Raw genomic sequence first — 13,081 nt, forward strand, 5'->3', positions numbered from 1 at the left:
ATCTTAAACCTTTCTTGTGTCAGGGACCCCTTCGATAGTCTGATGAAGCCTAAAGACCCTTAGAATAACGTTTTTAAATGCAAAATAAAAAATATAAGATTACAAATGAGACCAATTATATTAAAATGCAATTATCAACATTTTAAAAAAATCCAGATTCACAGATCCCAGGTTAAGAGCCCCTAACTTTTCTTTGGCATTTCCCTCTCAATCATCTTTTACATCCACTCAAATAACTGAGTCCTGTCAATTTCACTTCCACAGTATCCCTCTCATCACTCCCCTCCTCTCCATTCCCTCTGCCATCACTAGTCTAAGTTCTTATTCTCATTAGCCTGGACTATTGCCATTGTCTTCTAGGTGCCCTTCCCTTCTGGGAAGCTCCAATCTGTCCTTCATGGAGATTCCAAGATCTAACTGATCTAACCCTGCCATACCTCTGCTCAAAAGTCCCCAGTGATTCCTTACTAAAGTAAGGAGTAAAGCTTTAAATTCCTCTTCCTGGCGGTGTTCAAGGCCCCATTCCAACTCTTTTTCATACTGCTCTCTCCATGCCCCTGACTCTACATCTTTGTTCATGGTCCCTTATATTCCTAGAGTGACTGTTGAATTCAAAGCGACCCCTTAAAACTCAATTCAAATGCTGCTCCTTCAAGAAGCCTTCCTGGATTCTCTGAGCAAGAAACACTTCTCTCTGGATATCTCATTTTCACTAACCATATAATACCGTAGATTATTACAGTGATCAACATTTATACCCTGTCTTCCTACTTGACCATAAACACAGTGTTTTAACTATACAATAGATCTCCTCCAGTGACTTATATAGTAAGTACCCTTAGAGGTAGGTGCTTAATAAATGTTGAGTGCTGAATTAATTTTACAGATAAGGAATCTTAGGCATACAGAGGTAAACTGACTTTCCTGAAGGTCACAATGCTAATTATTTTCTAACTTCTGAATCTTTCTTCTTTTCACTATACCAGAAAAGAGTAAAGTCCAGGAGCTCCAACTAGCCAGCTGAAGGAATAATGACCATATCAAATGTGGATGACGATTAGATCAAATAATAATACTTGGCATTCATAAAACACTTTGCAAACATTATCTCATTTGATCATTACAAGTACCCTGTGATAAAGGGTTTTATTATCCCCATTCTATAAATAAGGAAACTGGGGTTCAGAGCAATTAAGCACTGGTCCATAGGACCACAGCTTCTAACTTTAGGATTTCAAACAAAGGTCTTCTTAAATTCCTTTCAGAATTTAATTCAGAATTCTGCTTCCCTTGACTATGAAATAAAGTCAAATGGACAATCAGTCCATCAGAACATATTATATTACATATTGCATACATGAAGCACATATGTCACATATTACAACATAACATCATAGTTGTGCACGCATGTTATTTATTGCACATGTAATAATGCCGTTGCCTAGTCTTCCTGGTGAATTGCTCCAATCATGCTTATCCACTACTTAGAAACCTGAAAATGGTTCTCCGTTACTGTTAAAAGGGAAATAAATCCCTTTAACATATACACCCTAAACTCTTTAGACTGATATTCAAGGCCTTTCATAATCTGGTTCCAACCAATTGTTTCCAATCTTATTTAACACTATTTTCCCTCCTTTCAACAGTATGGTCAAACTAAACTACTCGTTGTTCTCCCAAAGACTTCCTGTTCTTTTCCACCTCTCTTGTACCTTTACTCACTTTGCTCCCTAGTCTATCAATTTTCACTCATTCCCTAGTTCTACTGAAATCTAACTCATCTTCCAACACAACTCAAAATACCACTCGCAACCTTCCTTGATCCTCCCAGTTAAAAGATTAACTTCACCCCTTCACTGTATTCCTATAAGATCTATGTCTTTTGTACACTTAGGTTATATTTCAAATCGTACCTATGTACATGTAAGGGCAGCTGGATGGTGCAGTGGCTAGGGCACTGAGCCTGAAGTCAAGAAGACTCATCTTCTTGAGTTCAAGTCTGACTTCAGACACTTCCTAGTTGTGTGATGCTGAGCAAGCCACTTAACCCTGTTTACCTCAGTTTTATCATCTGTAAAATGAGCCAGAAAAGGAAACGATAAACTACTCTAGTATCTGCCAAGAAAATCCCAAATGGGGTCATGGAGAGTTGGATATGAATGAAAATGACTGAAAAACAAATGTACATGTCACCTACCCTACTACACTGTAAGCACCTGGAGGGTAAGGATCTCTTGTTTAACTTTGCTTTCCCCAAAGCACCAAGCAGAGTAACCAAGAGATGGTAAGCATTAAATCAACGTGATTCCTGTTTAGGGTGTGAATGAAAGATCCAATGACTATGATAGAGAGCTTCTACTGGTAGGTACTTTCTCCAGTGATAGCCCCAGCTCTCCAGCCCCTGCCTAATAAAGTAAGCACGCCCAGGCCTAGGGAGAGACTGCTATTGTGGTGTGCTCTCTGGGTGTCTGAACCCAATTTGTTACTCCTGGGATTCGATTTCCATGACAGACCTAAAACCCCTAAAATAGAGCCACTAATGGAAATGCCAAAAAATGTGTCACTAACATACACATAAATCGCAACCTCCAATACCATCCTGCTGGCAAAATAAAGATTGATTTTCTTTTTTTTTTTTTTTAAAGCAGCAAAGGCTCCTTTTTTGACTCTTCCTGAGTCTAAATGAGCAGAACCCATTCCTCAAGGTGGGGTGGGGAGGAAGATGCTCCCAGACTTAGCAAAGTCTAGGTAAGGAGGAGGATCATGATGTGCCCTAGGCTATCCTTGTGGGTCACTTTCTAGGCTTCAAGTACCACCTCACCCCCTCACGTTGTCAAGTAGATATTGTCATCATTTTGTTCTCTCATTAAAATGTAAGTTCCTTGAGGACTGGGACTAATTTTTTTTCATCTTCCTATCCCCTTGGCATTTAGCTTTTTGGCTAAGTGTAAAACTACATAACTTGGACCTCTTTTCATCCACCTAGCCAAATGGGGACAGGTCCCACTTTTATCTACTCAACTTTCCTGCCTTTTCTAATTGGAACATCTTTCTTTTCATTCATTTCATCCAAAAATATTCACTGAGGGCATTCAGAGCCCTTCATAACCTAGCTCCCTCCCCCATCCCACCTCTTCACCTTCTTAAACCTTTCTCTTGGCCAAGTATTCTTAGATCCTCCTGGCCATTTCTCTGCTCCCAACGTTTTCTCTAGCTGTCCCTCCAGCATGAAATGTTCTCCTTTCCTCATTTCTGCCTACTGGCTCCCATAACTTCCTTAAAATTCCAGCTAAAATACCATCTTCAACACTAGGAAGCCTTTCCCAACTCCTTTTAATTCTAGTGCTTCCCCTCTATTATTTCTTATTTGATTATTTCCTATTTAACCTGCATGTAACTTGTTTGTACATATTTATTTCCTGTATATTTTATTTAATCATTTTCTATTTATCCTGTACATTGTTTGTCCATATTTATTTGCTTATCGACTCCCCCATAAGATTGTGAGTTCTTGCAGTCTGAGAGTGATTTTTGCTTCTCTGATGCTTAACACTGTGCCTGAACCAGAGTTGTAGTTGCTCAGTCATTTCAGTTGTGTCTGACACTTTGTGACCCCATTTGGGGTTTTCTTGGCAAAGACACTAGAATGGTTTGTCATTTCCTTCTCTAGCTCATTGGACAGATGAGGACACTGAGGCAAACAGGGTGATGTGACTTGTCCAGGATCACGCAGCTGACCCACACATAGTAGGTGCTTCATATATGTTTACTGATTGATTACCACAGCTAAAGTCCTGTGCTAGGCAAGTTTAAATAAGATATGATCCCTGTCCTCATGAAGTTTAAAAACTCATCGGGGGATAAGACCAAAATATCTATCATAAATATTGCCTGGTCAGTACATCACATGAGGTCTGAGGGTGAAGATCATTATTAACGGGCAGGGGAGTATTAAGGGTGAGAAGAATTTGGATTGGGCATTTAGTGGGCAAAGAGGAGTTTAGAGGCTACATGAGGTTACGGCACAGCTTGGGCAAAAGCATGAAGGCAGGAAAGTAAGGGCCTATTCTAGGGATCTGAAAACAGTCCAGTTTGGTTGGAGTATAAAGGGCCCAGAGAATCATAAGAATGAAACCCCAAAAGGGTAGTAGCACAGCCCCAGACTGTGGAAGATTCTAAAAGCCAGGTTAAGGGATTTTACCTTGATTCAGAATGCTATGTGGAACCCATGAACCTTTAATAATCTTCTTCCTATCTCCAGTCTCAGACACAGTTTACTAATTCTTGTGTGGGCCTTCTTTCTAATTTTCAGTAAGAGTACTTTGTAAAACAGAAAAGTAGTACAAGAATGTGAGCTGTTGTTAGTAGTAGTAGTAACAACAGAGCTGATAACATTAATTAGAACCGCTAACACCATTAAAAATAATAATTGCTTATGTATATAACTGCTTACATGCACCTAAAGGTTTCCAAAATACTATACGAATATGATCTCATTTGATCCTCACAATAACCTTGTGAGATAGATGGCTTTTATTATCTCCATTTGACAGATAAGGAAACTGAGGCCCAGAGAAGTTCAAAGCCTTACTCAGGTTATATAGCTAGGAAATTTTCCAGGTAAGATTTTGAACCCAGGTCTTCCTGACTCATCAACTATGCCAAGCTACCTCCCGAAAGTGTTGGTTTCTCCCCAAACCTAGTGAACACTGGTGTGGAAGATTTGGGGTAGAATATATTAACAAGGATGGGCTCAGGATCCCATTTGAACCAAGAGACTCAGCGGAATTCTGAGAATCAGTGGGAAGAGAATTAGAGAGACTAGTCCCTTCAGATGTGTCAATCCTGTTCTCCAGCGTATTAACTACGGTCTGCCATTATTTCCCATGAATAGATCTAAGTGGAAAGGTGAAATAACACACATGTACTCAGGGAGTTGGTTTTTTTGCAGGCAGTATGAAAGCCAACTCTCTGGAAGAAGGAAAATGTAGGGGGAATTGTGGTTTTCCTTTTTGGGAGGGGTACAGGAGAAAAATCATCATTTTTTATAATGTGCCCCTCCCTCAGCCCCACTCCAAACTTCATTCATTCACATTTCCCCCTCAAAATATCCATTCTTCTTCTCTTCTGTATCCCTCTCTCTCTGTCACTCAGCTGGACTTCTTTTGCCTTGAAACAATGACCTTTTAGAAGGATGACTGCCATTTCCTATTAATGCTAGCCCAGTCCCCAAATGCTAAAATCTCACTCTTCTAAGAGAGAATACTGTGCTCTGAAGGACCTCGGATCAGACAACATCTGAGATACATCCAGCCATAAGAGGCTGATGCTGAGGTTGAAGACCCTCCTATCACCAACCTAGGAGATCTAAATTGGTCGTCCTTAAGTTTAGGGTGATTTAGGTCTTTGTATATATCTGACACCAAATGGGACATGAGGATAAAAGAACTGGGTTTGAATCCTAGGTATTCCACATACTATTGCTACTTTTTCACATTAATGTAAGAGTTTAAAATTGTGATTGAATTATAGATTTTAGGGAAAAAAGAGTCCCTACAGGTCATTCAGAGAAGTGGTGTTCAAATTCATATAGAAATGGGGTCCGCTTAAAACATACATAAGGATACCTGTGGACTGCATATGGATGAAGAAAACCACATATTAACATTATTTTTATTGCACTTTTATTTATTTTGTTAAACATTTCCTAATTACATTTTAATCTGGTTCATGTTGTACTCCAGAGTATTGTGGTTCACACTGGCCTACAGGCTTTGTGTTTTCATTTTCCAGATGAGGTATTTGAGGCTCAAAGAGGCTAATAATTTGCCCAGGATTACACAGCTGTTGTCAGGGGTAGGATATGAACCAAGATTTTCCTCCTAAACCTGACACTACATCCATTACATTATAATACCTTTGAATTTATAAAGAGGTTAACATACAACATCTCATTTAAGATGCGCAATAACCCTATGAAAGTAGGTAATAAGAGTACTAGTCTGCCCTACTTACTCCAACAGGATTGTTTTGAGGATCAAATGAGATTCTATGTCAGTAGCTTGTAAATTGCGGAGAGCATTATTATCCCCATTTTACAGAGGAGGAAATTTGAGCTGAGAGAGATTATTAAATGACTTGCTCATGATGACACAGCTAGTAAGTTTTAGTGGCAGGATCTAAACCCAGAGCTTCCTGATTTAGATCTCATACTCTGTCCTCGGTGCCAAGCTACTGCTCTATTAGTTTCACAACCATGGCCAAATCATAAGATTAAAAGATTCAGAGCCAGGAAAGACCTCATTGAGACAAAAACTTAGGTCCAACCTCCACATTTTACAAATGAGGAAGCAGAGGCCCACTGAAATTAAGTGACTTGCCCAAAGTCACTGAGGTACGTAGATAAGTAGAAACTGAATCCAGTCTCCCTGATGCCAAATCCCTTAGACCAAAATGTCTCTCACATCTCTCATCTCAATTTCTGCTTGAACAAAATGAAGATAAGACTTCCAGCCTACCCTAACCTATCCCCAGAGGGTTACTATGAGGCTCTAAGAAGATCCTACGTCAGAAAAGTGGCTTGTAAACTGTAAATTGCTGTACACAAATTGGGGGAAGGGGGTTAGTCTCATTTCAGGCTCCAGCTTCACCCGGGGCTGCTGGACTGGGAGACCGCCAGAGTCTTCCCTCACTGCACTGCTGTCATTTATTTAATATACACTTAATTTTGCACAAAGCAACTTATTTAATGTCTGAATGAGCAGGAACACAGCTCGATTCCCTGAAGGAGCTCAGGGAGAGGAGCCAAGATGAAGACCCCAATGATACAATTTACTCGAGGTGAGGATCAGCAGTCATCCACAGCCTGCTTGGAAAGGCTGCCTCCGGAGTCGAGGACATGGCGTTCACATTAATTAACATCTTCATAGAAGGAAAATTCTCTCCAGGGAGTGTCTGTTTGATTATTCTTATTTACTCAGTGATATTCCAGCTCAGTTATTTCCTAACCCTTCTTCCCCTACCCCACCCCCACTCCAACTTCCTCCTCATTTCAACTTTAAGCTACAAACCACCACCATTCCCCAAATGAATTCTTTCCCAATAAATAAATAAATAACTTTCAAAGCTTAGATGTTTTTGGCCACTGCCCAGTAGATGAGAGAGGGCAAGGTCAAGATTCCTGGTTTCTGGGACAGACTGTTCCTACATGCTAGATTGATGACTTTAAACCTCACCCTAGACCAAGAATCACAGGATTTAGAAGGGTTTAAACCCTGTCATTTTATTGATGAGGAAACTGAAGCCCAAAGGGGATCAAAGGAGATATTTGTAAATCACTCGATATAGTTCCTGACACATAGTAAGTACTATAGAAATGTTAGCTGTTACTACTACTACTAGTACTACTACTACTACTACTACAATTGTGTGACCCACCTAAGGGGCAGCTAGGTGGCACCAGGCTTGGAATCAAGAAGACTCATCTTCCTGAATTCAAGTCTGGTCTCAGACACTTAGTAGCTGTGTGACCCTGGACAAGTCACCTAACCCTGCTTGCTTCAGTTTCCTCATCTGTCATATGAGCTAGAGAAGGAAATAGCAAACCACTCCAAATATCTTTCCTAAGAAAACGCCAAATGGGGGAGGGGGTGACAAAGAGTTACTTATAACTGAAAAATGACTAAACAGCATCAACAAAAGATTCACCTAAAGGTTACCTACATACTAAGCAGCAGCGACAGGATTTGAATTCAGGTCCTCTGATTTGAAATCCAGCAGTTTTAAGGCCATCTCCTTCCCCTGGTACACTTATTACTGACTGGGCCAAGTTTGACTAGAGTCAGAGGAGTGGACAAGATGGGGTGAGGAAGAGTATAAGATCATAGATTTAGAGGTTATTTACTCCAACCCACTCATTTTACGAATGGGGAAACTGAGGCCCAGTGCAGTTAAGTGACAAACTTATATGTCACCATACGGCCAGGCCCTCTGAATTCAGACCCAACGCTCCTTCTGCTGTACCATGCTGCTGTGGGTACAGTACCCTATCTTCTTAGAGGAGACCAGGTAGTATAGTGGATAGAACAGAGGACCTGGTATCCTCTGTTTAAATCCAGCCTCAGACATTTAACTAGCTGTGTGACCCTTGGCAAATCACTTACCATCTGTTTACCTCAGATTTCTCATGTGTAAAGTGATATAATTTTATATATAATAACATAGTGTATTATATTGTTATATTATGACAACAGAAGTACCTACTTCACAGGGTTGTTGTGAGGATACAATGAGGTAATATTCATAAAGTGCTTAACCCACCATTTGGCACCTAGCAGTAAATATACATATATGTATATACATTTATTCCCTCTTCCTTTCCCCACACTGGTTACAGAATTAGGGGCCACATGAAAAACACCTGTTGGAGCAGGCATGTGTTTGTGAAGAGGGTGATGGAGATGAATAGGGCAGTGATGAATGCTGGGGGAACCCTGCCCTTTTCCCCATATAACATGGTTTGAATTTGGTGTGGGGGAAGGGTCAGACTAACAAGCTATAGGGTTATTCCCCTTGTTTTGCTCTCAGAGAACGTCCCTTCCCCCCTTCTCCACTTCCCCTCCCTAAATGTTTGTTTTTTAAAAGCACACTCACAGAAATCACTTCTTGTATCATCCACTCTGGGGCTGTAAATAATTCAGGGATAAGGGACTAGGTTCTGTCATTATTGGATAGCAAGCAGTTGAACAAACTTTCTTGTACTGGAAAGTCTGCCTCCGCCTGAACTGATTTATTCCAAGGACCATCTGGACCCAGAGAACAATGTGCTCTCCTATCTGAATGACCGGCCGTATTAGTCATACCCTCTTAACTCGACCCCTCCGTCCGTAATCTTCACACTCTCCCTCATTCTCTTTGACTGGGGCCAAGTCTCTGGCTCCCTTTTCTCACCTCTCCCCAGGCTGGAGAAATTCAGCTGAGACAAAGGACCCTGCCTGCTTGCTTGTGGGTCCAGCAGTCAGACTCCGACAGGCTACATAAAAAGTGACCTGTGTGTCCTCTCCAGCCTCCCAACCCCCCAACTCCCTCACCCTCCTTGAGGGCCTTGACATCAGCCTCTCCACACCTGCTCTCCAGTGCCCTCTACTCTACCAGTCCGTTTGGCTAGAGGTAATAACAACCAGAACTTAGTACTCCTTGACACTCACCTTTCTCAAGCACCATCTCCCTAGGCTAGCCCCCACTCCACTGGGATCATTCCCTTACAAGTACCTGCTTCAGTTTCCTCCACATTCAATACAACCCATGCTGCACACCTCTGCATTTCCTTCTATTTTCTTTGAGCTTGTTCGCTAGTTCTCATGTAGGGAGATCTCCTCACCACAAGTAGGATATCAGCTCCCCAAAGGCAAGGAGTCAACCATCCCTTTGCTGATCTGATTTTTTTTTAAAAACCCCATTACACATAGCACAGTGCTGGGCAGGCAGGAGATATTCCACTATACCTTTCACATAATAGGCACGCAATACATGTTTGCAGAATTGAATCAACATTTGCCGAATGAATATATTAATGGATCCACCATAGAATCACTGACTCTTCAGGCTATAAAGCACCTAAGAAGTCATCTTCTCAGACCAATGATGATGGAATGTGACCCACCTCATGACAAGAGAGGGGTCTAATGTGCAGAATGAGACACATATTTTTACACATGGCAATTTGTGTTGTTTGCTTGCTTACTTGTGAAAGAGTTTTGTCTTTATTTTTTTTAATGGGGTAGGGTGTGAGGAAAAAATAAATTCTTGCTAATTTTTTAAAAAATGTAATTTAATTTTTTAAAAATACATTCATATTTTTTTTTTAAAAAAAGAAGTCATCTAATCCCTCAGCATCCTAACTAGATGTCACTGAAAGAGATGGTGGTCTTCGATTCTGCTAGATTATCAGAGAAGGTGATCCAGTCTGCTTAGTTCCCTTATCCTGGGCCTAATCCTCAGAGTCAAAAGGATGTTTGTTCCTTCTTATGCTCTATCTCAGAACGGAAAGTGGTTGTATACGTTTGTAAGTTGGGTGTCTCCATGCTTAGCCAGGAAGGGGGGAAAAAAGAACACTTATAGCTCTAAGACAGACCTAAGTGCTTTCTTTGCACCCATCACCTTCTGCTCACTGACTTCCTGCCCAGAGTTAAACAATTTTAATGCACCTGCCCCAAGAACCCCCATCATGCTGCTCTGATTTTATGTCTTGCCAGTCCTATGCCAAGGGAGAATTGATGGTGATGAAAGGGGATGGGGGAGAGGAACTCGGGAAGACAATTAGCAGGGGTGGGTTTATGGCAACAGGCAGCAAACTCACTCATTTCATGTTTTGCAGAATATAAAAGCACTGAAACATTTTAATTTTAAATTCTTATCATTGAATTTACTGCTTTTCTCTCGCAATGATTTGTGTTGCTTTTTAATTTTTACAGTCTCTACAGAAGCCAGATGCTACCGCCTAAGGACAAAATAATAAAAACCTACTGCAGTCATGAGTTACAGAACCAAAAAGAAACAAGCAGTTGACAGAAGTTAATATCTCAATTTAACAGGGCTGCTTTGCTAATGATCCTTTGATATGTGTTTATTTAGAAAGGTCTGATCATGACCTTGAAGGCAAACTCAACCACAAAGTCTTTATGAGAAAAGAAAAAGACTTTATTTATAGATTGGCTTTGTGTCAATCACTGTGGCAGCTGGGCCCAAAGTGCCAAGTCACCAGGGGGGGTCACTCTCAAATAAAGTGTTAATTTAGGGATCAGTGTGGGGAGAGAGAAAAAGGAGGAGGAGGGTTCAGGGAATTACATTCCAAATCAGGACGGGGCCTGTGGGCCAGGTTCTCCAATTGCCTTTTCCATTGGATGGGGGCTTCTGGTTTGCTCTCTCCAGAGTCCTCTGGACTACTGAGTGTGAGATGGAGCCTAGAGCACATGAGGCATGCATGCAAAGGGAAGGTACGGAGGGGTGGGTGAGCACTGAGAGGCATGGGCTAGATGTCCAGAGCACTGAAGGTGTACCTCGGTAGCATCTAGGCGCTCTTTTTTCAGAAACCTTAAAGAAAAGCATAATTGACAATTCATAAAATAACAGAATGTTGCCTGGGCACAGTGGTACATGCCTATAATCAATCTCAGCTACCAAGGAAGGCTGAGGGTGTTGCAGTGGGCTATGCCACTTGAGCATCTTCACTAAGCTCAGCATTGATATAAGCTCCCCAGCCCCTGGTGGGGAGAGGAGGGAGGACTCCAGTTTAACAAAAGGGGCAAACTAGTCCAGGAGTAGGTCAAAGCTCCCATGCCAATCAGAGTGGAACCAAACCCAAGAGTGGCCTCTTTGCACTCCATAAGAAAATAACAACAACCAAGTTTTAGAGCTAAAAGGCACCTGAGAAATCATCTAGGTTAACTGCCCCCCCCCCACTTTATAGATAAGAAAATGGATTTGCCAAGGTCACATTGCTAGAAAGTGGGACAGTTAGAACTTGAAACCAATTCTTCTTCTAACTCCAGAACCAGGGTTTCTTCCCCTATAACATGGCTCATAGCTTAAAAGAAGATCTACTTAAAGGCATTGAAAGTAATGGGCTAGATGCAAGGTTAACTTTGTACTCATACATCAAGCTCATTCGTATCTATTTGCCAACAAATTTGGGAGAAGATTTGGGGGTGAAGGGAAGCATTAGGATCAAACATGTTGTACATGCACGTGTATGTACAACAATCCTGAGGTCTTGGTTCTTCTGAAAGCTATTTGGTGAAGGGAATTGTGCTGTCAGTTGGAAATAAAGGAAGGGGAGACTGAGTCATCAAATCTCAGAGCCAGAAAGTACATCTCAGAGGTCATTTAGTCCAACTGGTACCTTAATAAAGATCTCCACCACAAACTTCCCGACCAGAGGCCAGTCAGTCTACATTTGAAGACATTCCAAAATGGGGAAGTATCTCCTGAAGTAGACAAATGCATATCTGGATGTTTTTAAGTATGAGGAAATTCTTCTTTACCTCAAGCTGAAGTTTGTCTCTCTGTAGCATTCACCTTCCACTGGACAGTCCTCTGAATCCATGCCCTCTACCCCAAGCTAGCATTATGTAGGCTAACCAAACCCAGCCCCTTCAGTCTTCTTATGGAAGAATTTCCATTCTACTTGCCAACCTGATTTCCCTCCTCCGGATGGTGTATTTAGCAGGCTGCAAGTAGGGTCCCCAAACAAAGGTTCTTTCCTTCCCTAGCTCACACTTAAATCCTCCCAAAGCCAAAGAAAAATGGTGGAATTAGAGAAAAGAGTGAGCTCCCTGGTCTTCTAACTTCCAGCAAACTTTCATCTATGAGGGTAAGCAATGGTCTCAAACTGAAATAGAAATGATCCCTGCAGGCAAGCGTACTGACTAAGAAAGCCACAAATTAACATTATCTATATTGTAATGTATATTTGCTTACTTTGCTAAACATTGCCCAATTACAGTCTAATCTGGTCTAGGCATTTTGGGGGCCAGCACATAAATTTGACCCCTCTGAAATGATCACAGTTTCAAGAGCTGAAAAGGATCTCAGAGGCCAAGGCCTCCATTTTATGGATGAGGAAATTGAGATCTAAAGAAGATAATTAATTTGCCCAAAGTCACAAAAGTGGTGCGGTGCAGAGTTAGGAGAGACAAGGCCAATGCCATTTGCTCACATGCTCATGGACAGCCCCAGTATCCCCTCTCTAGAGAGAGAATGAACACAGGGGTATCTATGCCAAGAGGTAGACCATTCTAGGAAGTCAAGTTCTGGGTGAACTGGATGGGGTGGGGCGAACATTTATTTTCATTAACTGCTAACTGAAATTCAGCATTTCTTACAATTACGATTAAAAAAAACCCCACCAGGACCATATTATTCTGAGAGGGTTCATAGGCTTCATCAGCCTACCAAAAGAGTTCATGACACTAAAAAAGGTTAATAACCCCTTTTGTAGGGCATGGATATTCTTAGGCAAATGCTGCCAGGTGTTTCTTGGCCTTTTGGAAATGAAATCCTTAAATAGGTTAGAAAGCACAGC

General features: G+C 41.4%; 1 protein-coding gene across 7 annotated transcripts in view; it reads right to left on the reverse strand.

Annotated features, from left to right (window-relative positions):
- ZBTB16 (zinc finger and BTB domain containing 16) overlaps positions 1-13,081 on the reverse strand; it is a 253,600-nt gene that overhangs the window by 45,183 nt on the left and 195,336 nt on the right. For 2 of the 7 annotated variants that reach the window (XM_072611063.1, XM_072611064.1), the window contains one exon: positions 10,444-11,091. The exons of the other annotated variants lie outside the window; for them this stretch is intronic. In XM_072611063.1, the coding sequence (XP_072467164.1) occupies positions 10,962-11,091 (130 nt within the window). In that variant the 3' untranslated portion in view covers positions 10,444-10,961. Of the gene's footprint in view, positions 1-10,443; positions 11,092-13,081 lie in introns of those variants that run through there. 7 annotated transcript variants of the gene reach the window in all.

Source organism: Notamacropus eugenii, chromosome 5, assembly GCF_028372415.1.
Source record: "Notamacropus eugenii isolate mMacEug1 chromosome 5, mMacEug1.pri_v2, whole genome shotgun sequence".
Lineage (NCBI taxonomy): Eukaryota > Metazoa > Chordata > Mammalia > Diprotodontia > Macropodidae > Notamacropus > Notamacropus eugenii.